Source organism: Aquarana catesbeiana, linkage group LG03, assembly GCF_042186555.1.
Source record: "Aquarana catesbeiana isolate 2022-GZ linkage group LG03, ASM4218655v1, whole genome shotgun sequence".
In the NCBI taxonomy this organism is placed as follows: Eukaryota; Metazoa; Chordata; class Amphibia; order Anura; family Ranidae; genus Aquarana; species Aquarana catesbeiana.
This window is the reverse complement of record NC_133326.1, coordinates 619568407-619596363: the sequence shown is the minus strand read 5'-3', so window position 1 is coordinate 619596363 and position 27957 is coordinate 619568407. Positions and strand designations below refer to the sequence as shown.

Genomic DNA, 27957 nt, shown 5'->3' with positions numbered 1-27957 from the left:
ACAGCCGCTTAGCACGGGACCCAGGTAGCTAGTGGGGAGATCACTGTGGTACTGTGGTAGCGGATGACCTCCTGTGTACAGTATATCTTCTTCCATTAAGTTGCAAACTACGTAAACATATAGGGTGTAGCTCAATGAGACTTCAGCCCAACCTTGGAGGTCCTTCCATTTAACAGCCTAGCTCTAATTTATAAGGCTCCTCCATCTTCCATATATTTGGTCATTGGTCCCAACATGGAACAATGACCAACACAGCTGGGGTATGTCCAGAATCTCCTGGTAAGCCATATACATGGTCTACCACATGCCAATCCCTGGCAACAAGGACACTGCAAACAATTTAATTGGGACAGTTCTGCCACCTCCATGGTGGAATCCCTTTTTATGGCCATCTGTCTAGGTCATCATACTTGACGATCCCTAGCCTTACTAGATGGGTTGAACCTAAAGCTACACTGAAACCTAAATGTTTACTTTTCCATTGACATGCATTTTAGACACATTATAATTTTCACTTTTATCTAAGTTTTTTTGTGTGTCGCAGCACAGTTCAATATAACAAACATGCAGGAATGAAATGCAACATAATGGTGTGAAAAGGTCCCACTGAAATGTAGCGAAGTGTACAACAACGCACCCAGTGCAAATCAAAGCTAAAGATCATACTAAAGAACTGCTCCTGAAGATTGTAGCTGCCCATTTTTGCCTACAGAATAGAATAGAAGTGGTCTGAAATGCAATGCATGTTATAGCATTAATAGTTTCATGTGCTAGTTTTTCAAAAAGCATGTTAATCATAAGCCGGGATTAAGTGGACTGAACCTTTTCTGAATTATTAATTGGGCTTCAGTACATTCCTGTCATTGACACAGAACAAGCATGAGCAGGGTGAGAACTCATCTGAATCTTTTCTTGGAAACCAAATGATTGTAATGACAATCAGGCAACTGCCATTTTTATAAGGAGATCAGCAAAGGGATCCCCATATTTTACTAATGATAAGATACCTTTAATATTGTGACTTGGTAGGCATACTTGACCATGCACAATCACAATCCGGCATGGTAGAAGGACACGAAGATCATTTTTTTGCCATGATGGAGAGTCCCTGTCCAGTCTGAAAATCACTTGTGTAGCATTTGCTTACAGCCAACTTGGCATGTGTCAACTGTGTCTGAACAACCAAAAATAATGGCTTGTTAGAAGAATGAATGATTATCGCCATGTACATCTGCTTCAGCCCGTGGCTTAAAACAACTTGCATTCCCTGTAATTGAGGTTTTGCCTTGGCTCTTTGTTAACATGCAGAAGCAGTTGTCATAAGGCTCCATGACTCAACGTGACAGCCATATTTCTCAGGTTCCACATTTGTTTCAGTTTCTTGTGTGTAGAAGAAAGACCTAAGCCTTAAGAGCTATATATTGGTCATGGTTGTTGGGCTACTTTTGAATGGATGTCAGTTAACCATCCAGTATATTTTTAGATTACCAGAAGAAACCCAAACACAGGTACAGGCCTGAACTGGCATAATCCTAAAGGGCTGATGTACGGTGTATATGTCTGGCCTGCTTGGATTGAACGTTAAATTAAAACTGTTGCAGCCTCTGCACCTTGATGCCATTTATACATTTTTTGCTGCACGGGGCCTCTTAGCAAACTTTAATCACATGAACACATATAAGCTAGCATGCTTTATTAGAGAAAGCTGCTTTGGAATCCTAGTCCAGCCACAGCATCAGAGACGTGTAGTCAGGGGAGGCAGGCGAGGCAGAGCCTCACCTGCCATGAACATAAAAAAACAAAAAAAAAAACCCCAAAAAACTATTGTGCTTTGGGGGTCATAGCTCATCGACCTGGGGTAGGTTGCCGAAGTCCTACCCAAACACTGCTCAAAATTTGAAGCTCCTACGACCTATGGTTCTGGAGATACAGGGCTCCTTGTGCAGCCTGTCAGAAGCTACATACAGAGCAGCCAGTTTAAATACAAGCCAGCACACTCTGTTTGCAGCAGACTGAGAGGATGAGCTCACAGTGCCTCTCCTCACTTTTTGTCAGAGGCACTGAGCTCAATGGACAGCTTGGAGTCTTTGACCAATGGTAAAGTACCCCAATCTGTCAAATAAAAACGCTGCAGTGGAGGCACGCCTCTCACTGCAGTGTCATAGAAGGGGTATGTGTCTAAAAGACAAATGCTCTCTTCCAGCCCAGCCCTCTAAACTAGAAGAAAAAAGCATGGGTTTATGGGTATAGGATTTACCCATAATCTCATGTTTTTCTCACACAGTTAAAAGGGAGAATGAGAATCTGCTGCTGAAAAGGTACTGTTTTAATCAAGCTTTATCTTATATTATTATGCTTTATGTTATAACATAATTTATTTATCTATTTACTGTGAAATTACTGGTTGAAAGTTATAACTTCAAACTTCGGTAATTTGTACGTTAAGCCACCTGCTTGAGTACAGTTTTTGAAAATATAGTACCTTATATTATCTTAAAAACAATATATAATAATTATTTGTATATTATCTACTTATGGTAATTAACCCTTTGCCACCCAGGCCAATTCTGACACTTCTTGCGTACATGTAAAAATCATCATTTTTTTGCTAGAAAATTACTCATAACCTCCAAATATTTATAATATATATTTTAGCAGACACCCTACAGAATAAAATGGTGGCCATTGCAACTTTTGATGTTACATGGTATTTCCGTCACAATTTTGCGTTTTTTTTTTTTGGAAAGAAGCTGTTTCATAAATAAAAACTAAAAATAAAAAAACAAAAGTTAGCCTGATTTTTTTTTTTTTTTTTGTATAATGTGAAAAATGATGTTACGCTGAGTAAATAGATACCTAACATGTCACGCTTTAAAATTGAGCACACTTGTGGAATAGCGCCAAACTTCAGTACTTAAAAATCTCCATAGGCGACGTGGTAAACATTTTTACAGGTTACATTTTTAGAGGTACAGAGGAGATCTAGTGCTAGAATTATTGCTCTCGCACTAACGATCACGGCGTATGTAACCTGTGTGTATCTTGCTCTGATACTAGCCAGTGCCTCACCAGCCACTGACCTCACCGCACGTCCCTGCACAGCATAGATATTCTTTCTGAATGAGGAGTTAGTGGGAGAATGTACTTTTGATTGCACAGGGTTTTATAGAGATACTTCTACAAATACCACCTGACGAAAATAATATAAAAAACTGATGAATAGTATAAAAACTTAAAATGTGTCACTCTTAAAATAATAAATGAAATATTAAAACCTTATATTTCTCTTCCTGTTTTCCACTAAATTTTAGAAAAAACTGCACTATAGGAGAACAGGAAGAAAAGCTGGTCTCCAGGCAGATATACAGTTGAAATAAATGTATAGTATGTGGACTGTGTTACCTGCAAAATAATGTAATTCTTTCGAGCCAGTCTTGTGATCTAGATACCTCTGCTGGACAGCATAGCTGGGTCAGTGACCTCACTTTTCTCTACTGCAATAATCTACTGTACAATACCTTGGTTACCAGTCCATCTGAGCCATTTGAAAGGACCAGGAGGAGCAGCAGCCCACAGATGAGGTCATCCCTCTGCTCTCCCCTTCTGTAAGCATTTTTAGGAAGAATGACAATGCTAAGTAATACAGTAATAAGTAATACAGATGAGCCTGACTGGCTCAGAGTGCTGCCATTCCCTCTTCTACTGACTGTGATGGGATCACGCTAGGCTGAAGGTAGAAATTTGTAGTTACACATTTTATATTTTTTTCGTTTCCAATATTTAAGTATTTTCAAAAAAGAGAATACAAAAATACAAAAAAAAGATCTTCCACAATGTAAAGTACATACAAAAATGTTTAGTGGCCTAAAAATGTTAATATAAAAAGATATAAAAAAAAATACTTCCAAAGGTAGAAAATGTACCATTGATAGCAAATGCACATTTTATATTTTTTAATGAATATATAACTTAAAGCGGAGTTTCACTAGTTTTTCAGTTTAGTAAAAGTCAGCAGCTACAAAAAGTGTAGCTGCTGACTTTTAATAAACACACACTCACCTGTCCCACGGTCCAGCTATGTGGCCGCACGAACCCTTGATTCTCTATCCCACCTCTCCTCTCTGCAGGCATCACTAGTGTGGGCACCTGGCTGTGACAGTTTGCCGCTTCACACCCGGGTGCGCACTGTGCTATCCTGAATGGCCGAACAATCTTCTGGGACCTGTGACATGTCCTAGAAGATTACAGGGAGGGAGGGGGAGAGGAGAAGTCATTTAAATGTCAAAACTAGGTACCCACCCCCCCCCCCCCTAAAAAAAATTTAAATGCTAAATGTTGCATGTCAGGCGGTTAGGACTCCTTAAAGCAGAAGTTCTACTTTTGGGTGGAACTTCGCTTTAATTAAAGCTGCACTCTGGGAATACCATGACTTTAATTCGTTCGATTTTACCAAGCTGACCAAGCTGAAGTCAGAGTACCCAGAGGAAACCCACAAAGGCACAGGGAGAACATGCAAACTCCAGGCAGGAAGTGCCGTGGTTGGGATTCGAACCAACGACGCTGGTGCTGCTAGGCATAAGTGTTGCTGTTTTTACTTTTATACAGTTATGAATTATAATCAGGGTGCTGTATTTTTAATTCCCTTGCACAAGCATAAACATTATTCACTAAGCTAAGCAAACCTTCACTTTTCTAAATGGTAATTCTCTACTTATTTGGTAAGTCTATCCCATTTTTTTAGGACTGCATTAGATCTCAGATTTCACCAGCGGGTGGCACTGCTGGTCACATCACCTGCTCCCAGTCTTACCCATACATACAAACATACATACAGGCTTTTCATGTTGCACCTAGGGCTGCCTGAGCTTCTGAGCTCCAACTTCTCATTACATCAAGGGTGAACATACCTTTTGTTCATACTGGGCAGTTGTACTACGGCCCTCATGGCCTTTTTGTACTCGATGTGGGCCAGGTGGGTGCTGTGACCTCCTGATACCATCAATTATATTGCCACATGGCTTACTAGATGCAACTCATTACATGAAGATACGTGTTTTAGCTAGCCAGCATTTGCACATGGGGGCCCAAAAAATTGGTCTTGTACACTACAGTTGCCCTTTGGTGACTCTGCAACCGTGCTACATTTTGCTTTACCGTACTGGCTTTCTGTACTTTATTTTTTCTGTGTAAAAACACTTAATAAAGACAATTTAAAAAAAAAATGGAAATCCCCAAATTCCAAAAAATAAGGCAAATTGATTCAGAAACAGGAGGTCGTTTAAAGGTTATACATAGCTTGGTCAGCACTAATTAGTGTGATTGTGAAATGTTGTCTGGATATGAAGGACTTAGGATAAACAACCAAAAATACTTCCACAATTTATCAATTGATGACAAAACACCAGATCTCCTATATACAGTGCCTACCGGGAATTGGCTGCATTCAATATAAGCAAAAAGCACAGAGTGTGTAAGCCATGGTTGTACATAAGATGTTGAGGCATGATGAAGAAAACATAGTCCCTTCATATTTCTTCCAAGCATGTCAGGCACTGAGCCAAGTGGAGCATTCTCTGGTAACCTGGAGGGTCAGACTGGGCCCCAAGCATTGTTTTTCTCCACTTCGCAGCATAAGCCTATGAGTCATCTGATGATCCACAGAGATTCATACAAGGTTTTTTTTGGTTCCACACCCAAACCACAACAGTCAACTCTTAGCACATGGAATCTATACTATATAGCATTATGCAAAAATGGCTATTGGGCAAGCAAGCTTAGGTATGATGAATTTAACATATGGGCCTTGGACCAAGATATGTAGAGCAAAGCAAATGGCTGACTTTGATGCAGACCTCTGCAGATGCAAATACTTCCCTTCACTTTTTTGCCTTTGTGTTTAGCTCCTGGTAGTGAAAGGAAAGTCTAATGTAAGCGAGTCAATGCAGTCATAACATAGGGCTATAGATGGACTTCCCAACTGATAGCACTGATTGGACCAGCACTGAAACATAGAGCAAGTCACATGATGCTCCATACCTAGCTGTACCCACATGCCAAATTTTCTGCTTGGCCCTTAATGGGGAAAGTGCAGGTCTGCTTTAAAGGAGGCTCAGGTGAAACAGTAATGATCATATTAGAATTGCTTTTTCAAAGTTTGTTTTGGGCTTCAATCTAGGCTGCTGCTGAGGAAAGTCTATCCTCACTCGTGGAGGGTGTTTATGGCCCTGAGTGAACCAGCGTGTAGGAGTGACAAATATGAACAACATGAAGAGCAGGATTTGTCCTTTCATTTGCACAAAATTCTGTCAAAAGTGCCAACATGCTTCAGTGGTCTTAAGTCACTTCTTCAGGTCTTCTAAATCTAGCAAAGTACTCAGGTCTAAGTATAACACCTTAATGCAGTAAAACATAGATTACCTACCCCCTAAGGCCACTTTGTTTTCAATTCTGAAGTCCAAACTCCAAAATACAATGGTTCTTCTAGAATACCATCTTATTTTATGGTCATGCTGCTACACATTTCTCCAGCAAATAGACATCTGCCCCTTTCCGCCAGCCTGCCTGTTCAAGTCGCTTAAGTGGCCCTCACTCTTCAAAAGGTTGTAGACCCCTGTTGTAGAGTTTCAGTAGCTATAGAGTGTGTTGTTTTTCCCCAATAGTTGGTAATCTTAATATATCAGGCTATTGAGGAACTAGAAAAAAAAGTAACACTAAAGCAGGGATATGCAATTAGCGGACCTCCAGCTGTTGCAGAACTACAAGTCCCATGAGGCATAGCAAGACTCTGACACCCACAAGCATGACACCCAGAGGCAGAGGCATGATGGGACTTGTAGTTTTGCAACAGCTGGAGGTCTGCTAATTGCATATCCCTGCACTAAAGGATACAAGGTAAATGGAGTTTGCAGATGTCACTAACTACTGTCCAAAGCAGCAGGAAAAACTTGCTGCGTTCCAGCTGTCAGGAAACACCCAAGAATGCATTTCTTAGCAGCTAGAAATCAGCAGATTACACTGGTCCCCTATGAAAATCCTCACCATTAAGTTTTTTAAAGCATATAATCATGCTGTTAATTGGTCAGATTAATAAAAAGCTGAATTCCAGGAAAACACCTAAATGCACAATTGAGATACATTTATGTGTTCAGTTTCCCAGTATTGTGATTCAACTGCACCTACCAGACAGCACAACCAGGTTCGGAATCTCTGTGTAGACTATAGCTGATCAGACAATGGCTGGAGAAGGATCACTGATTAAGTCATCAATCACTGCACAATTCCCAATAAATATGCACAACTATTTTACTGACACCACTGTGCAAAGGAATAGAGTCTTGATTGGCTCAGAAAACTTCTTTATCTGTCAGTGCTGCTGTACAGGTACTCTTTCTATATAAAAATGTATTCTTTTAAGGACTACATAACTTGGTTATTTTTTTACATCTGTCTAGAAATTAAGAATCCATATTCATGCTAATTTTAAAATATTCTATCCTCAGAACATGCAGAAAAAACAGGATGGATCAGACAGTACATATCTCCCCTTGAAGAAAATAACTGTGCATTTGAGCACAGCATACATTTTTATGACTGTGATAGACGTGCTGGTAGATTAATTGGCTCCCATCTAAATTGGCCATTGTAAGGCTATCCATATACTCTTATGCCGCGTACACACGAGCGGACTTTACGGCAGACTTTGCCCGGCGGACTTTTCAACGGACTTTACAACGGACTTTCTGAATGAACGGACTTGCCTACACACAATCAACCAAAGTCCACCGAATTTGTACGTGATGACGTACGACCGGACTTAAATAAGGAAGTTCATAGCCAGTAGCAAATAGCTGCCCTAGCGTGGCTTTTTGTCCGTCGTAGCATACAGACAAGCGGACTTTTCGACCGGACTCGAGTCCGTCGGATAGATTTGAAACATGTTTCAAATCTAAGTCCGTCCAACTTTTGAGAAAACAAAGTCCGCTGGAGCCCACACACGATCGAATTGTCCGATGAAATCCAGTACGCCGGACCAAGTCTGCCGTAAAGTCCGCTCGTGTGTATGCGGCATTAGATTTCTCTCATTCACTTCAAAAGGGATGAATGAGAGAAATCTATCAATTCACCCATCCATGCTAAAAAAAACTTGGATGCAAGAATCTCTCTTGCTGATTATTGTATTCTGACAGCCAGCATCCATGGCTGTCAAAACACCTGAAATGTGGCTGCAACTGATTGGCTGCAGTCACTTCTTGGCGAACAGTTTTGGACCTGGCACCTTTGTTTTTTTAAAATAAGTGGAGGTGTGCCAACAGGGTCATGCACAGTTTGAATCACAGCCTGTTTATCTGGAACTTTAGTGTATGTATGTGAGATAGCGACCTTGGATTGTAAGCGCACTTTTCACACTAACTGATACTGTACAAAAAAAGGGCTTTGTGCTGGGCAGAGTCTAAGACCCCATACACACTATTAGATTTTCTGCAGATTTTTGTATTCAAATTTACCAAAACCATATAACATGAGATCAAACCTTAAGACGTTCAATTTGTATGCAATCAGGCAGGCCCTTGCACTACATGGTTTTGGTAAATCTGAAGACAAAAATCTGTAGAAAATCTAATAGTGTGTATGGGGTCTTAGAGCTCATTCACACCATCAAGCTGCGCTGAACGCACGGGTGCTGGTGTGCACTAAAATCAGACAGTGCCAATACACCGATCCCTGTGTTTTGTACAGTTTACTTTTTTGTTAGAACTTTATTGAAACATCACAAGTGACATTTCATTAAAGTGGATGTAAACCCTCACATATACCCAGTGAAGTGAACAGCCTCAGATGATACACGGGGATGAAACAAATCTCCCTACATATGCATGTATATCTGCTGTCTTCAGCTTTATGCACTGTTTAGAAAGTGCATAGAATTTTCACTTACTGTTCCAGCAGGGGGAGGGGAGTCTTGCCATGCCCTGTGAGATAGCTGATTGGAGGAAAGGCACACACCCCCTCTTCTCATAGGCAGAGGCTTGCATAGCTGTGTTGTGAATTGACCAGCTGTCTGCTAATCTATTTATAGCACCCTCCCTGACACAAATTACAGGCTGTCTTTATCACAGGTGTCAGAGAACTTGTCAGAAGTTATCATGCTGAGAACGGAGCAGGAGAAAGCCACAGGACTTAGGGCTTTGGAGAGAAATAAGAAAACACTGCAGATAGATGTGCCCAGCTCAAATTTCATGAATCGGGTTTACATCCACTTTAAGTTCTATTCAAACAGCTTGTTGCAATGTGGTAATTAGTGTTGCATGTAAACTTCCCTCATAGGAAGCAAGGTTTTGTCTTGACAGAAAAGACAAGCTGTTCAGCGCAGTCCCTGTATACAGTAGCTGGTGTAAATGAGCCCTTAAACTGTTGCTAACAATACATTCTGAGGAAAGAAGATGCCATTGCTCTTTGCAGTGTACAGCAAAAAGAATATTGGCCATGAATGTGTAGACTTTCCTCTCTACTCACTAGTCTGCCTAGAATGAATCATTCAGCGGCTGGAAACTTCAAAATAACTATGATGATGACCCTTCCATTCCTTGCCGTTTCCCAGTAATAAAATATTCTGGATGAGACAAATTGTCAGCTCATATTGGCTTACTCTTGCAAATTTAGACATAATAGGTTGGACTTTTGAGGTACCAAAAAAATTGTCTCAATACATACTATTCACATTTATGTTACAATAGCAACAATGGTGAAAAAGAGTAGCTTAGTGATAACTTTACACATTTCAATGAGATAGTTTACACTTCATCAGGAGTGATGGTTGGTAACTAGGAAAATCAATATACCATAACCTATTTGCACCAACTGTCTATGGGCATTCCCAAGGCCAACAATAAGAAGGAGGATGCTGGGAGAAGCATATCAACCTTGTTATGATCCCAATTATATTGGGAAGGGGGTAATTTCCAGGGTAGTATGTTGCAGACCACAAGAAAGCACATCAAGGGATGTAGGAACCTCAATTTGAGTACCAAATGATTTGGGTCTATATATTCTTCTTATATAAGCTTACGCTTATTAATTTCATATATACAGGTGCATAAAATTAGAATATCAACAAAAAGTTTGTTTATTTCAGTAATTTAATTCAAAAAGTGAAACTCAAATATTTTATATAGATGAGTTATGCCACGTACACACGGGCGGACTTTTTGACCGGACTGGTCCGACAGTCTTTCCAGCGGACTTTCGACTGACTTTTGACGGACTTCCTACGGACTTTTTAACGACCGGACTTGCCTACACACGATCACACCAAAGTCCGATGGATTCGTATGTGATGACGTACACCGGACTAAAATAAGGAAGTTGATAGCCAGTAGCCAATAGCTGCCCTAGTGTCGTTTTTTGTCCGTCGGACTAGCATATAGACGAGCGAATTTCTGGGTCCGGCGGAGTTTTGACGTAAAGATTTGAAGCATGTTCCAAATCTAAAGTTCGTCAGATTTGCGACTGGAAAAGTCTGCTGAAGGTCCGGTGAAGCCCACACATGATCGGATTGTCCGCCGGATTTGGTCCGTCGGCGTCCGTCGGACCAGTCCAGTTGAAAAGTCCGACCGTGTGTACGCTGCATAACACACAGAGTGATATATTTCAAGCATTTCTTTCTTTTTCTTCTGATGATTATGGCTACAAGCTAATGAAAACCCAAAATTCAGTATCTCCGAAAATTAGAATATTACATAAGACCAATAAAAAAAAGGATTTTTAATACACAAATGTTGGCTCCCTGAAAGGTATGTCCATGTACAGTATAGTATAGTTTTATGAGATGCACTTGTGTGTATGTGTATGTGTATATATATATATATATATATATATATATATATATATATATATATATATATATATATATCTCAAATTGAAGGCATGCAATACCCGTAATCTTCTGCATTAAATCTCTTTACGTCATTCTTCAATAAAGTCAACTTAGTAACAGCACAGTGTTAACAATGGCAATGGTTTCAAGTGTACCACATTTTTTCTACAGCTTCGACGTGAGAAAGAGCGTGGTATGCTCGAATATATCGCTGATGGATTGTCTAATACTGTGCTGTTATTGAGTTGTAACTAAGTTGCTTTTACTGGAAGATGAAGCCAAGATGTTTGTTGCAGCAGATTAAGGGTATTGCATCCCTTCTTTTTGATTCACTGTGGTGGAGGAAGTGACGTCTGCTTGATGAGCTTGATATCAGTCACCCAATAAATAAATAAATAAATATAAATATATATATATATATATATATATATATATATATATATATATATATATATATTTATATATATATATATGCAACACTATTTGCAGCACTAAGGTTCTGGATTCAATTGCCGCTAGGAACATAAGCAGCATGGCGCTGCATACTCCTCCTGGGTGTGTGTGGGTTAACTCCAAGTGCTCTGGTTTCCTCCCATAACCTAAAAACCTACTGATATTTGAATCAGCTCCCAGCCAAAACTGTGTGTATATTTGTATGAGTGTAGTAGGACCATTACTGTAAGCCTTGTGTAACTGAGCATAGTTCCTACAGCTGTGTAGCTAGAAAAGATAAAAGTTTGGCTCTGCTGTGATTTAATCTCCCACCCACACATATTTTCTGGTCTGACGCAACACACACTGGCCATGTATTTATTTCAGTATACAATTGTTTTACACATCTAGCTTATATTTACAATTTATATCCTGTTCCAAGTTACTCATTGTAGAGTCACGTTTTTGCTCTGATACTGGAGGATGGAGGTAAACACCATGGTACTGACAGCAGGAAGAGGTGTTCTGGCCTTTGTCAACAGAGATATAGTCAGAATACTATGTGTGTGATGAGATGATGACTCTTAGAACACTCATTCCAGGACAGGCTGGATGACAAGGGTGTAATTGTTAAATGTAAGGCTAGATTTACACTACAGCAGTCTCTGAAAAGGGATCTGTGGTGGACTGATTTGCTGTGGCTTCCATGCGTTCGGTTGCCTCCTGAATGCCTGTTTTTTTTTTTTTTCCTTTGTTCAAGTGGCAGTGCCGCCTGTCAACAACGCAAATCATCATGACCATGGCATGTGTACTGCCCCCTCCGTCTAACAGTAATATATATATCTGATAGGAGGTCAGGAATTGGGAGCTCCACAGCTCAAACTTATAATGTAGCAGTGATACTACATATAACTGCTAAAAGGCTAGGAATTGGACGGGCCACTCCTCAGTCTTACAATGTAATAGTGATATGTATAATTGATAGAAGGTCAAAAATTGAATGGTCCAGTCCTCCGTCTTACAATGTAAAAGTTATATATATAACTGATAGAATGCCAGGAATTTGGAGGTCTATATATATATATATATATATATATATATATATATATATATATATATATATATGATAGGAAGCCAGAAAGTGGGGGATCCATTCCTCAATAAAACAATGTAATAGTGATATATATAACTGATAGAAGGCCAGGAATTTGGAGGTCCACTCCTCAGTCATACAATGTAACAGTGATATATAATATATATAAACGATAGGAAGCCAGAAAGTTTGTGATCCATTCCATGTAACAGTGATATACATAACTGATAGAAGGCCAGGAGTTGGGAGGTCCACTCCTCAGTCTTAAAATGTAACAGAGATATACTGTATATAATTGATAGGAAGCCAGGAAGGGGGGGGGGGGGTCTGCTCCTCAGTCTTACTGTATATAGATTTAATAAATGTCAGATGTGGTAACTGTTGTGGCTCCCAGGATTGTAAGCTAGCTTATTCCGCCAGTAAACAACCCATTGAAACTATCCTATGGTGTTTCAGAAGTGCATTCGAATATTTTTATTACAACTTTTAAAATAAGAACAAAGAATAAAGAATAATAAAACATTTTATCAGAACTTCGGGGAAGAGAGTAAATGCTGTAATAAATATGATTTTCATTTTAAGCTTTTATTTTAAGTCAAATCTAAAGCTGGCCAGAGACACATCTATTTTGCATCGATTTTCTTACATTTGATCTGAATTTCCAATCACATTTTGAGTATTTCTATACTTAGGCCCTTTTCATGCAGGCGCCTACATTCTGTCCCAGTAGGGCCTCGTAGACTGATCTCTTGCTGAGATGGATCAGAACAGAAATAGATGCCAAATATGTGGGATCAATATCTGTTCTGATTTTTCCTCCATCTTAGGACTTTATTAGTATTTTTCTATCATTGTGACCAGCAGTAATGAGAGATTGGCACAGCATGCCATAGAACAGACCTTCTCAACCAGGGTTCAGCAGAACCCTGGAGCTCCCCCAGAGATTGCTGTGGCAGATTGATCTCCTGCCTACACTGTCCATTGCAAGGGGCCACTTCTGCACTGACCACCAATATAAGGGGTCACCTCTACACTGATCACCATAATAAGGGGTTACTTCTACAGTGTCTACCAATGTAAAGGGTCACTTCTACACTAATCACCAATATAAGGGGTCACGTCTACAATGGTCGCCAATGTACGAGGTCACTTCTACAGTGACCACCAATGTAAAGGGTCACTTCAGCACTAATCACCAATGTAAGGGGTCACTTCTACAATGACCACTAATGTAAAGGGTCACTTCCACACTGACCACAAATGCATAGGGGTCATTTCTTTAAAGACCACCAATGAAAGGGGTACCCTCTATAAGGACCACCATTGTAAGGGGTCACTTCCTTCAATGTAAGGTATTTCTAAGATTTCCACTGTCTGTATTTTGTTTCTGACCATTATTATTTGTTTAATTTCATGTTTATTAAGTAAACCCCATTCTTTATTCTTTTATTTAAAAGTCTCTACAACCCCTGAAAACTATTTCAAGGGTTCCTCAATGGTAAAAAGGTTGAGAAAGGCTCTAGGTACATGTGATTTGACCTTTGTTCAGACTTTGTACCTTGTTTTGTCTGGTATTTTCCATGCTGGGCCACATTGAGTTTTTTAAGTGTTGTGAGATAAGATAGCAGAGGGATATTACCTACCTCAGCATTGATGGTAAAAAAATCTTTCTTTTTTTCTTGCAGTTTAACATGTCTTTAAAGATCAGAACTATGAACATTTTTGTGACCCTCATCCTCTTTGAGGTTATATCTTCAACAGAAGAGGTAAGCATATGCATAAATTGATTAACTTAAATTCTAGTAACTTCTAGTGACCATCCATCTCAACTTTAATACTGTATACTTAGAATAGGTTGCTGAAAGATAAGCTCTGATTGGTTACAATGGGTTACCACACACCACTTTTCTTTGTACTGTGTGATTATATAAATTATATATGGTGTCTCTTTCTAATGCCCCGTACACACGGTCGGATTTTCTGACGGAAAATGTGTGATAGGACCTTGTTGTCTGAAACTCCGACCGTGTGTAGGCTCCATCACACATTTTCCATCAGATTTTCCGACACACAAAGTTTGAGAACAGGATATAAAATTGTCCGACAACAAAATCCGTTGTCGGAATTTCCGATCGTGTGTACACAAATCCGACGCACAAAGTGCCACGCATGCTCAGAATAAATAAAGAGATGAAAGCTATTGGCTACTGCCACGTTTATAGTCCCGACGTACGTGTTTTACGTCACCGCATTCAGAAGGATCGGATTTTCCGACAACTTTGTGTGACCGTGTGTATGCAAGACAAGTTTGAGCCAACATCCGTCGGAAAAAATCCTAGGATTTTGTTGTCGGAATGTCCGATCAATGTCCAACCGTGTGTACGGGGCATGAGAGTGATCTATGTGCCTCCAAGCAGCCACTATTTTCTTTAAAGGGATGGTATAGTGGTTATGTATTGACTTTAATTATTATGGTTGGGGCTAAAAGAAAATCTAATTTTAAAAATATTTTGTAATGTTTTAGTTTGATAAATGTTGAATACTATAGAATTTTTTTTTTCTTATATACTTGTATAACATACGGTACTTTTATTTATAGCCAAAAGGTTGATCTTTAGGCTACTTTTCAAATGTTATACAATCTATTTTTAAATTCCAAACTGGTTTCATGAAAAAGCCAATTCTTTAGTAAGTGAAGCTGAAATTTACACATACAGAAGAGCAACTGCTCCTTCTCTCCTTTCCCCTCTCTGCCCACTATGTTCAGACTCCTCAATTTAATGTTTCAATTAGAGAGAGACCATCTGAAGCAAACAGCTTCTGCAGCTTCAGAAAAGCTTTGCATTGGATGCACCCTTTTATTGGGCATTTATTTGCTAAATAAAGATTTTATTAAATAATAAACTGGTTCATTTTAAAAACAATAATCTGCCACTGTGTATATTTTGAGTACTTCTCTTGTACCTTCGTTTAGTGACCGCATACCTCATACTTAGTTCCATAGTTATATATTTGTTTTTTACTGTCATGTTCTTTGTTTAGATCAGATCTACTAAAACTTAACTGCTTTCTTACTTAGGTTCTGCACCATCGAGAGAAGAGAGGAACAAGGACATACAAATGTAATTATTTACCAATTATTATTTTTAAGTGAGATTCTGATGTCTAAATCTAAGAAAACTGAGCAAACAAATTACCTTTTTTTTCCCTGTCTCCACAGCCTTGTGCATTGAAAGGTCCTCAGGAAGAGTCTTCAGGAAGGTTGACACCTGGCTACGATCTGCAGGACGGAGGGTAGAGTTCTGTCGCTGTGAGGATGGGAGGAGCAAATGTCATAGTGTGCCAGTCATGGGTAAGGGCAGAATAAAAAGTGTTGTAAACACCAGTGGTGATGAATGGATAGAGGTTTAGAGGTTTCCAAATTGGCAAACAGCAGACTTTTATAGCAGCCAATAAGAAATCATCTTTCTTTGTTATAGCAATGCTAAAGTGATGACAGCTGAAATCTTACTGGTTGCTATGGGGTATTGAATAACACTGGTTTTTGCATTATGTTGACAAGACAAAATCCAGAAGGGAGATATACTGTACCTATAGGATCTTACATGGAAGACTTCAAACAGAAATGGTGGCCATTACTTAAAGAATGTCACCCAGAGCTGCTGTATCAGATCAAAAATATGAATAAAAAATATTCATCTACAATCACTTTCACCAACAGACTGTACAGAACCGAAGTGCTACAACGGAGGTCGCTGCCGCCAGGCCCTGTACTCCTCAAACCATCTCTGCCTGTGTCTGAGCGGATTCTCTGGAGAACACTGTGAAATAGGTACAGACCTTGATATGGGGATATTACAGTTATACATAGCTATGTACACTGATAATGAACACTGTGCTCTGTATGTAGGTGGGGTGCAGCAGCAATAAGTCACATAGTCAGTTGCAATGGAAAACTTGTATTGAAATAGCACAGCAACAGTTCACAACAAACCCAGTGGAAAGGCTGCTCAACAGGGTGCACTCATGGTTTCCAATAATGTGAAGATAGCAGGTATCAGCCGGACTGGCAGCATCTGTTAAGAGAACAGAAATGTGGCCTGATTGTCTTGTGCCCAAGTGTGGTGACCCTACGCTTTCCCTCCTCATCAGGAACCTCTCCCTACTGCTAGTGCTGTCCCTAACAGGCAGGGTACATATCCCTACACTACCAACTTACAAATGCACTCCAAACCTGGGAGCCAAGGCCCTAAATAGGCTCTGCCTGACCCAAGATGACTGCCAGGGTCACATTGGGTGGCAGCATCCAACCAGATTGCTTCCCCAGTGACCCAGGAAACCAAAGGAACTGTGTTCCTCTTGACTTCCTCTCCAGCTAGAGGGCCACTGTAATGATCGCCACCTGCAGTGGAGAAAGTAGACTGCACCTGCCTACACAGAGTATCTCTATTCACTGATAATGAACACTGTGCTCTGTATAATGATGAGTATCTCTATACACTGATAATGAGCACTGTGTTCTGTATATCGATGATGAGTATCTCTATACACTGATAATGAGCACTGTGCTCTGTATAATAATGATGAGTATCTCTATACACTGATAATGAGCACTGTGCTCTGTATAATGATGGCGAGTATCTTTATACACTGATAATGAGCACTATGCTCTGTATAATGATGATGAGTATCTCTATACACTGATAATGGACACTGTGCTCTGTATAATGATGGCGAGTATCTCTATACACTGATAATGAGCACTGTGCTCTGTATAATGATGATGAGTATCTCTATACACTGATAATGAGCACTATGCTCTGTATAATGATGATGAGTATCTCTATACACTGATAATGAGCACTGTGCTCTGTATAATGATGATGAGTATCTCTATACACTGATAATGAGCACTGTGCTCTGTATAATGATGATGAGTATCTCTATACACTGATAATGAGCACTGTGCTCTGTATAATGATGAGTATCTCTATACACTGATAATGAACACTGTGCTCTGTATAATGATGAGTATCTCTATACACTGATAATGAGCACTGTGCTCTGTATAATGATGAGTATCTCTATACACTGATAATGAGCACTGTGCTCTGTATAATGATGATGAGTATCTCCATACACTGATAATGAGCACTGTGCTCTGTATAATGATGATGAGTATCTCCATACACTGATAATGAGCACTGTGCTCTGTATAATGATGGTGAGTATCTCCATACACTGATAATGAGCACTGTGCATGATGGAAGAATGCTGAAGATTTGTATACTGTGATAGCATTGATGCGTCGTTGATGAATGGTGTTAATGATACAAATGTCACAATAAAGTGATGCCCACTGTCTCTGTCTCTTTTTGTAGACACACGTACTACATGTTACCAGGGCTCCGGAGAGTCGTACAGAGGAAATCACAGCCGCACAGTGAGCGGAGCAGTTTGTGTAAACTGGAACTCTCCAGGGCTCAATGGGAAAAGATACACCGCACAGCACAGAGAGGCTTTACAATTGGGACTGGGAAATCACAACTTCTGCAGGTACCCAGCAGTCTAAACCATTAGTATTAAGAAGCCGTTGAACTGTGAAAGTGATTTCACGGAAAGTACACAAATCATTACCTAGACCCTAGAGATACCCCCAAAGAGTTCAAAGCCACATATACTGTACCTATGCTTGTGCTTGATGAGCTTTGTTATATGAGCCTGTTTATCATTTACTCTTAACAAATTGCCTATGTCATACTGCCACCTGCTGGTTATTTAGCTTTACTACACATGAAATAAACTTCAGAAAAGTGAACTTTTTTCAGGTTATGGGGCTGTATTTTATTCTGCTTATAAGGAGCAACAATGCTTGCACTGAATGGCTAGTATTTTTTTTTATGCAACTTTAATTTCCTGTTACAAGCTCAACATTTTAATAACATACTTGTCCTTCGGAGTGCACAAAAAGACACAGCAAACACATAAATATTGTTTCCAGTTATCACCAAAATGTTTTAATCTTTGAACCAGGATCTCCTCTATCTGAAGTCCACCAAAAAAGGGATTTATTCCTTTTTTAACTTTGACAGCAATACAAGTTCAAATGCTAAATGTCCCTCACCATAAAAATGTTAATTTTGCAACATAGAACTAGGAATGTGCAATTGCGTGTGTTCCTATTTCTCAGACCTGCTGTTGATCCGAAAAATTAATAATAGAGTGATTGTCAAATTAACTGATTGCGCTGCTAAAGTTGGTCTGGGTGTCTATGCTTGAAAAACTCTGGTCAACAAAAGGGGCATGCAGATAATTCCTTTATTATTTATTCATCCCTTAGAGCAGTGGTCATCAACCCTGTCCTCAGGGCCCACTAACAGGCCAGGTTTGCAAGATAACTGAAATACATCACAGGTGATATCATTTGCTGCTCAGTGATTGCAGTATTCTAGTCTGCATCTCCCCAAGGTAATACTTAAAACCTGGCCTGTTAGAGGGCCCTGAGGACAGGGTTGATGACCACTGCCTTAGAGCATCCAGAACTAATGGCTTATAGCACACATGCAGTTATAGAGCCACTTATCCAACTCGGAAACATTTTTTTTGCAGATGATTCCAGTGTTTGATACTTTAGGCAAACCTGTACTTTGCCTTTATTAAACAAAATAGCAGCTTCACTTTACAGGCAGCACTTACCTTTCACACACCTGAGAAATACCTAGGTATGGGGGAGCATGTGATATTTCCAATGTCTTCCAGTGCAGAGTGATCAAGACGTCACTTTGGGGTGTTGGGGAGCTGTGATCAGAGAATCATACTGGCACAGGAATCTGGTACTTGACTGGGGCAACAAGTAAGTGTGGTAAAGGTGACAACCAGCTGCCGTTATTTTGCTTAATGAGGATAAAGTGTAGGTTCACTTTTTTTCTGACCGGCCTATTTATTAATGAAGGTGCGCAGAATAGCAAAGTAACCAACCACATGGGCTGCTGGATGTATGTATTGAAGATTCCTTTTTATTTTGTAGGAACCCTGATGGCGAGGTTTCTCCCTGGTGTTATATATTTAAAGATGGGGCATACAAATGGGACTATTGCAGAGTGCCATCCTGCCCAGTAGGTATGTATCTTTATTATCTGGGTTTTCAGGAGCTAATATTAAAGAGACCATTTCGTCAGACCTTTTAATTCAACAAAAATATTTCTATTACATTAAATATGCATTTAACATATTTATTGGATGATATTTACCTGCAACGGCTTTCCTTGTGTAGACATCCAAAAACCCTGAGACTGCTTCTAGATCAGTGGTTCTCAACTCCTGTCCTCAGGACCCACTAACAGGCCAGGTTAGATAACTGAAATACATCCCAGGTGATATAATTTGCAGCTCAGTGATTGCAGTATTCTAGTCTGCATCTCCCCAAGGTAATACTTAAAATCTGGCCTGTGAGTGGGTCCTGACGACAGGAGTTGAGAACCACTGTTCTAGACACTGCCATTTGGAAGTGGTCATCAACCTCAGCATACTCATAATTGTTACTCAGATGTTCCCCTTCTCTCCTCCCCCGGCAGCTACATAAATAGTTAGATAAGGAGGTGAGGAAGGAAGGAGCTGGGTCAGCACAGACAGTAATTAGATACTTATAGAAGAGGAGGGGGCTATGATGTGAAAGGAGGAAGGGGAGAAGTTTCAGCAGAATAAACTGGGAGCCACAGATAAAAGTGACTAGTGGAATGATAGGGCAGGGGGTGATGGCCATGTACAGAGCCTAATGGAACCCTAAAAAGATCTCACATCCTGAAAGAGAACCTACTGTAAGTATAGGGCACCTGGATGGAGAGTGAATGGAGGTCCAATTTGTACTTCTATACTTAATCACCCTGAGGTAACAATAGGGTTGTTTTGAACATTGTGCAGAACACTTACAACTAGAAACATATTGAAGGTATAAAATAGTACACGGTTCATTTGGCTAATTCGAGCCTATGTAAAGTGATACCATAAATACTGCCAAATGGACTGTGTATTGTCATAGTGTGGTTGCAGGTATCCATACAATGCATTAGGCCATGGTTGGCAAATCTTACTTGAATGTTCAGATGTGTCTTGTTTTTTGTTGAACCATTTATTTTCCACCATGAAACGCATGCCTAACAATTCAACATTAGCTTATAAAATCCTGCACAGTTTCCACAGCTTCCTGATATAAATATGGTGCATTGAACTCCTTAGTGTAATAATAAAGAAAATGTGTTTTATACATTGTTTATCCCAAATAGACGTCCCAGATTGTTATTCAGAGCGAGGAACTTCATATCGAGGCTCTGGCAGTGTCACCATCTCTGGTGCCCGCTGTTTGCGGTGGGACTCAGCCCTGGTGAAGAACAAAGTCTTTAATGCCTGGAGTGGCAAATCCCGCAGCCTGGGTTTGGGAAGCCATAACTACTGCAGGTGAGTTCTGTATACTGTAAGGGGCCCCTAGCTAGCAACTTACTAATTGATATATAAATACTCTGCATTCTGCTCTTAAATTAAGATTAATGGCCATTCAAGGCACAGTAACTGACAACAGAAATTGAATCAAGTATGCTGACATTTTTTGCTGTATAGCTTGTCAATTCTGAAGCCAGGGACATCTCCTGGAATAAGACTTTCTATGGACAAATCTCCAAAACCAGGAATTGTGGTTGCAGATCAGGGACTTTTGGACCACCTCACTATCACTTTACGGCTTTACAAGTTGTTTCATGCCATTCTCCATTTTGTATGCTATTTTACAGAAGACCGGTGTAACAGTACATCATTTATTGTGCCACCACCTCATTGTTTGTCCATGCATTCTCATGTGTGTGAAAACACCACTGTCTGACAGTTCTTGGTGGGAAACAATGGGAATTATATAGGTTAGAAAAACAAGTCCAGTTACTATCTCTTCCCCCATGATATTCAGGTATATTCAGGTTCATGCTTTTTTTTTTTTTATTGCAACCCATATCATTGGAGTTTATTGTTTTACACTTTTTACGCAAACTGTAGTCGCACCAGTGATGCTGCACTATGCAAACTCTCTTTGTGTTATATATTTAGGCGATTTTGAAATGACTGTCTATCTGTATTGAATTGTGCTCTTGTTTATATTGTAAAGGAATCCAGATAATGATGTGCGTCCTTGGTGTCATGTGATGAATGGAACTCAGGCTGGCTGGGAATTCTGTGATGTCCCTAAATGCTGTAAGTAACACAGTAAAATCAAAAGTCTACGGAGTAGCAAAAAGCTGACTACATCTGACCGATAGGCCGATCAGAGCAATGTAGCCTATTATTGCTCTCCACATTATCTATGCTTAGAGATTTCTTCAACCTAATCTAAATTAAACCTGTGCTACAAGAAGTGCACAGCCTGCCAGTCATAGTCTTTTGACTAAAATGCCATTTTAGTTTTAGTCTTATTTTAGTCATCTGAATTGTATTAGTCTTCTTTTAGTCGACTGAAATCTCCAGTACATTTTGTTTGACTAAATCTAATGGATTTATTTAAACTGTAATGCATTATTTAAGCATTTCTCTAGATGTGATATATCACAATGGCTAAATCTGTGTCTGTAGTGCATGTTTAAACCCTAATACCATAAATAATAACATGTAATTCGATTCTTTACTCCAGGAGTATATAATGAATTTGGAAATTCTAGAGAAATGCCTAAATAATGCATTGGGCTCCATGCACACTGGACATTAAAATAACGATATAAAAACGCCAATGTCTTTCAACATTTTTTAACATTTTTGCAATAGCATTATTAGCGTTTTTTAGCGTTTTTCCTTGTTAGCTTTTTTTTTTTTTTTTTTTTTTTTTTAACCTACCATTAAAATTATAGACTGATCATTTCTTTGTCATTGGGCAAATGTACAAAACCAGCAGGGGATGAAATCCTTATTTCCTCACTATACATAACAATGTAATTCCACTCAAAACTGATATACTGTAGAGCAAGAAAGTATGTAAATACCTGGCTTTCCTCATTCTGAAGTCAGGAATTATAAGGTTGTTTTTTTTTCCTGCTATAACAGCCATTAGACATTTGGGAGGGATTTCTCTAGATGCTGAAACAGTGCTGGTCGCATTTGCTCCAGTCATGTGGAAGAGCATTAGTGATATTGGCGGTGATGTTGAAAAATCATTTAAGGCTGTTGCAGTTGGCATTCCAGGTTATCCCTCAGGTATTCAACTAAGATGTGATCAGGGCTCAATGCAGATCAGTCAGTTCTTCCATTCTTGTATTGATAAACCTCCAGAAAAGATCAACAAGGACAGAAAATTGATGCATAATCTTGTTGGATAAGTGGCAGCCTATGATGGTGTTTCTTATTATAACCTATTCCCAGTTTTTTTTACTGGAGACTTAGGTGTTGTATGCCTACATATACACGTGGGGCTGGTGTATTAAGGGGTGTTTCAGTTATGCACAATTCCTGGCAAGCTGCATCGATCAGTGGCCTTTTGTATTTCTTCAGAATTTGAGTAGTGAGATATCTGCCTGCAAGTCACATTTCCACATGAATGCCATTAGGAAGCCAAATGATGGTGTCATACTTGGGCACCCTATAATGAAAGAAATAATCAAATTGAGGGGGGGGGGGGTGTTGCCGTGCACAGCTGACCATCCAGATATAATTGCAGAACCAAAAGGATAAAATATACAGAATTGACCAGAAAGTAAATACCCCAAGCATGATTTTACAGGTGAAGTGTGGCACAGAGGACGAGCATTACATACTTTTATTGTTGTCACTGGCCCATATTAACAGTAAAATTTGCAAATATCACCAGTTTTCAAGGACTAGAAATATCACAGCCATTGCAGAGGTATAAATCCTGAGGAACATTATTACCATTGCATTCTTTCCCATATTCACATTATTGCAAATATGTAGTTTTGAGGCCTACAACTCCAGGCCAGTAGTTAAACCAATATTCTAGCAATGTTCTAATTTTAGTTTTGTCTGCACTTTCTGATCCGAATGGTGATGTCAATATCTTGCTCCTCAGCCACTTGTGGAATTCGAAATCCTCCACCACCGTTACAGCCCCGATTCCGTATTGCTGGAGGCCGAGGTGCACAGATTACATCTCATCCATGGATGGCGGCTCTCTTCTATGTTTATAGGCGATCAGAGATCTTCTTCTGTGGGGGGACCCTGATAGACCGCTGCTGGGTCCTGACAGCTGCTCATTGCCTTTCAAGTAACAAGTGAGTAATTTGTTTAATTAATTAGTTGCTTAACCAGATATCATTAGGACCTGTTAATATGTAGACTCCACTTCTTCCAGCCTGTCTGCTGACAAGATCCGTGTCAAGCTGGGCCGAACAATGCGCGCTGTGCCTGGAGTTCAGGAACAAAGCTTCAGAGTGGAAAAAATTTATAAACACCCACAATTTGATGAGGATACCTTTGACAATGACATTGGTGAGTAAATAGGTTTAGGATACTTATTATCTTTAAAGACAAACTTTCATGGAGCAAAACACCTGTGTGATAAATCTTGGAAAAAGGCAGCCATTCCTCAAGCGTATGTGCTGCATGCTAGTTAGCCTGTCCCTGGCAGTTCCAGGGACAGGCTAAAGAAGGTTTAGCCTATCCCTGGAACTGCCCTGGAACTAGCAAACATCTGCTGTCAAAAGACATAGTACATTAATATGGATCACTCATTGGAATGATAGATATATGTGCTAATTAGATAAATGGGTACAGTAAAATAAAGTGAATGTATACGAGGACAACAAGCGTATTTGATCATATACATGTGTTGTCCTTATATCATTCCCTTTATTTTATTGTATCCATTTATCACATGTATCTATCATTTCAATGAGTGATCAATATAAGCGTATAAGTGTCACTTCCAATTTACCATTGGACTTCTGCTCTTAAGATACTTATCAGTCAATTTTAATATTTCCCTGTATATTAGCCTGATGAAGAAGGAGGCATTTCCTCCGAAACACGCTGGCTTGGCTTATCACCTGTGAACTGCCAACTTCAATAAACTTCTTAAATATAACCTCAAGTGTGATGAACTTTAATAACGAACCACCTCTACACCCATCCAAGAGTATCTTGCAGAGCGCCTTTTCCGTCACTTTTAGAGAGCCTGCAGCTTGAGACACACATTGGATTCCTTCCACTCCAGGAAACCCTAGGATATGTTGGGTGCTTGTTGGCATACTGTTACTACCTCCACCCCCTGAGCTTTACTATTATGCCTATCTTAGTACAGAGATGCCAAATTAGACTGCATAGTAGCAAACTAGATCAGAGAAGCAGCTTATATACCTATCCTTCAACTTGATGTGTCCTTAGTCTGTTGGACATCATAGAATAGTATAAAACCCTCGTGGAATACATGGTTGTCAGGTTGGCTAGTTTCCAGCCAATTCAGCCACTTTAATAAGTTGCTATTTTCCTCCTTATTGCTGCATAAAACTAACTGGGACAACAAGAGGGAGATAAATTGCAATTTTGCTTTTACTTTGGCCATTTTGACAAGTTGGAAGAGGTTTAATGATTTGTTTTTAGAAATAGGCAAACTACATATCTGCTTTCTTCATTATGTAGTAATAGTCACATTCAACTGGACTTTTGTCATTTTGAAGACATTTCGTATCAAAAAGGCGGTTGGAAGCCTGATCCCCAGTCAGGCGACCAAAAATGGGGCATATTGGACTATTACGGTACAGTAATTAAGGGTAACCATAAGAGCGAGTAACAACAGTAATAAAAATTATAATTCATTTATTGATGCAACGGACAGGACATGGTAATACAAGAACATTTAATAAAAGTACAGGCATATCACCAATGGATTCGATAGTATACAGTACAGCACAAAATCTCAGATATCATATTCCTCGACTAGTTTCGCGGACACAATCCGCTTCATCAGGAGGTTATCTGGAGATAAGTTTTTCTGACTAAACAGTCTGAACCTGACAATTAAAAATATACAAGATTTATAAAGATACATTATCATACAATTATTATTCCAGCATCAAATTATACAAATAGGTAATGAAAATAGGGGAGGGGGAGGGGGGAGAGAGCAAATCTGCTTACCCAGGTCCCAGCAGACCCCAGGCGCAAGGCCCCAACACCAACGAATGATCTCCCACGGCAGCCTGGGGGAGCTAACAAGATAACAGGATAGTAAGGATAAGTGTATATCGGAATTAAGGTAACCCAGGTTGCCATATACAAAAGGAGGTGATATATCAATTGGTGAGTATAGAGAGGGGGTGATGACAAGGGGGGTTGAGTGAAATTGTGAAGGATATCAATAATTGAAAGCGTATTATGTAAGGCATAAAAGATTACAGGGTGACCAACCAAATAGGAAAAGGCAGTGGTAAACGAGGCATAAAGTGTTATATGGGTGGAAGGGTAAACAAAAGAGGAAATGGGGCCGTGGAAAGAGAGGGGAGTGGGGGTGGAGAGGGGGATAGGGGAGTGGGGAGGAAGGGTAGTAGGGGATGGAAGGGAGTAGGGGGGGGAGGGAGGGGGAAGGGAAGGAAAGAGGAAGAGGGGGGAAAGGAAAGGAGGCGGGGGAAAAAGAATGAAAGGGTGGAGGGGGATGGGGAGAGAAAGGGGGAAAAAAGGGAAGGGGGGGGAAAGAGGGGGAGGGAAGGCAGAGGGTGGGATAGAAGGTAAGAGGGGAGGGGGGAGGGGAGAGTGAGGAGGGGGGGGATGCAACAATGTGAACATATGGGTGAATAGGGGGCAAAAAGTACCTGATAATAGTCAAAGCATGGAAGGGTTCCCGAAGGGGACACCCTGCCAGGGACTGGTTCCATAATAAGGTAAAAAAGAGGGTAATAATGAGGACTGCAAGCAATGGGCAACCACAAACCAAGGCATGTAAACCTAAGCCTAGGCCAGCTGCAAGGTAAAATACAGTAGTTTAGAGATACATGATGTTAGTGCCCAGGGGTATGGGACTTAGGTAGAAGGGTGGGTGGGTACTTACCATAAACTTGTACCAGGCTGGTTGAGGTAAAGGCACCCAAGGGCAGCAGACCGAACCGTCCGGTTAGCAGGCATAGCCCGCTATAAATAGCTCCCAACCCTGCGATGCTGCGCCGTACGTCAATGGGACGCCAGCGCATGACGTCACAGGGTCAGAGGTTCCACACGGCGCGCGCGCGAAGAGATCGCGCGCGCACGCATGCGCACCGGCCGCAAGGCCAAGGGGACACCGTCCCAGCCAAGGCCGGTGCAAGAGGAGGGGGCGGTCCCGTGTAGGAGGCCGATCCCTCCACCAGGGACCTCACCAGGCCGCCGCGGGAGAACACAGGGGGAGGGGCCCGCGCCGGCGCTAGAAGCCAGGACCAGGACTGGGGAAGCAGAGGTCTCAGTAGAACAAATTGTGAAAACAATAATATAGGGTTGATAAAGCATAATAGAAGTAGAAACAAAATTGGAAAAAACTGAAAAGGCTTTATTCAGGTGAACTAGGGATGGTAATACCCTAGATACCGGTGCAGTAATCCCACAGAGACATAAACCCATAGCACCTAATTGCATGATATGCATATAAGTTAAGGAGGGCCAAAGACAATGCCACATGATTGGGTAAAAACATGTGGATAGAGGGCGGGTAGCCAGGGTAAGGGTGTCTGGCCGACCTATTGGGCATCTGTCTCGGAGGGTTGCATCGGGGCTAAAAATTAGCCATAAAGTAATATCAAGGGGTAAAATTGCGTATGCTAGAGGCCCCCCCCAACAACACACAAAATTGTGTGTCAGTGGGGGTTGATTAAAATTGAGGGGTGGAACAGATGGGGTCCGCATGGTGGGGGGCATTGGTGGCCCTTCCACTAAGACAGCCTACCCAGGTGTCCCACTCGACAAAAAAACGGGTGTGTTATCCACCCAATGTATACAATTAGGGCAAAGGCCTCTCTAAAGTAAAATATAAAAGTAGCAAAGGTGCATATGTACCATCATCCAGAAATCAATATCAAAAAGGCGGTTGGAAGCCTGATCCCCAGTCAGGCGACCAAAAATGGGGCATATTGGACTATTACGGTACAGTAATTAAGGGTAACCATAAGAGCGAGTAACAACAGTAATAAAAATTATAATTCATTTATTGATGCAACGGACAGGACATGGTAATACAAGAACATTTAATAAAAGTACAGGCATATCACCAATGGATTCGATAGTATACAGTACAGCACAAAATCTCAGATATCATATTCCTCGACTAGTTTCGCGGACACAATCCGCTTCATCAGGAGGTTATCTGGAGATAAGTTTTTCTGACTAAACAGTCTGAACCTGACAATTAAAAATATACAAGATTTATAAAGATACATTATCATACAATTATTATTCCAGCATCAAATTATACAAATAGGTAATGAAAATAGGGGAGGGGGAGGGGGGAGAGAGCAAATCTGCTTACCCAGGTCCCAGCAGACCCCAGGCGCAAGGCCCCAACACCAACGAATGATCTCCCACGGCAGCCTGGGGGAGCTAACAAGATAACAGGATA

At 40.4% G+C, this 27957-nt stretch overlaps 1 protein-coding gene across 1 annotated transcript in view; it reads left to right on the top strand.

Moving 5' to 3' along the window:
* The window catches only part of PLAT (plasminogen activator, tissue type), a 49174-nt gene that overhangs the window by 6555 nt on the left and 14662 nt on the right, over positions 1-27957 (top strand). The window contains exons 3-12 of the mRNA XM_073622320.1: positions 14084-14164; positions 15478-15520; positions 15619-15750; positions 16120-16230; positions 17780-17954; positions 19426-19517; positions 20681-20852; positions 21547-21632; positions 23452-23653; positions 23734-23870. Of these exons, the coding sequence (XP_073478421.1) occupies positions 14084-14164; positions 15478-15520; positions 15619-15750; positions 16120-16230; positions 17780-17954; positions 19426-19517; positions 20681-20852; positions 21547-21632; positions 23452-23653; positions 23734-23870 (1231 nt within the window). The remainder of the gene's footprint in view (positions 1-14083; positions 14165-15477; positions 15521-15618; positions 15751-16119; positions 16231-17779; positions 17955-19425; positions 19518-20680; positions 20853-21546; positions 21633-23451; positions 23654-23733; positions 23871-27957) is intronic.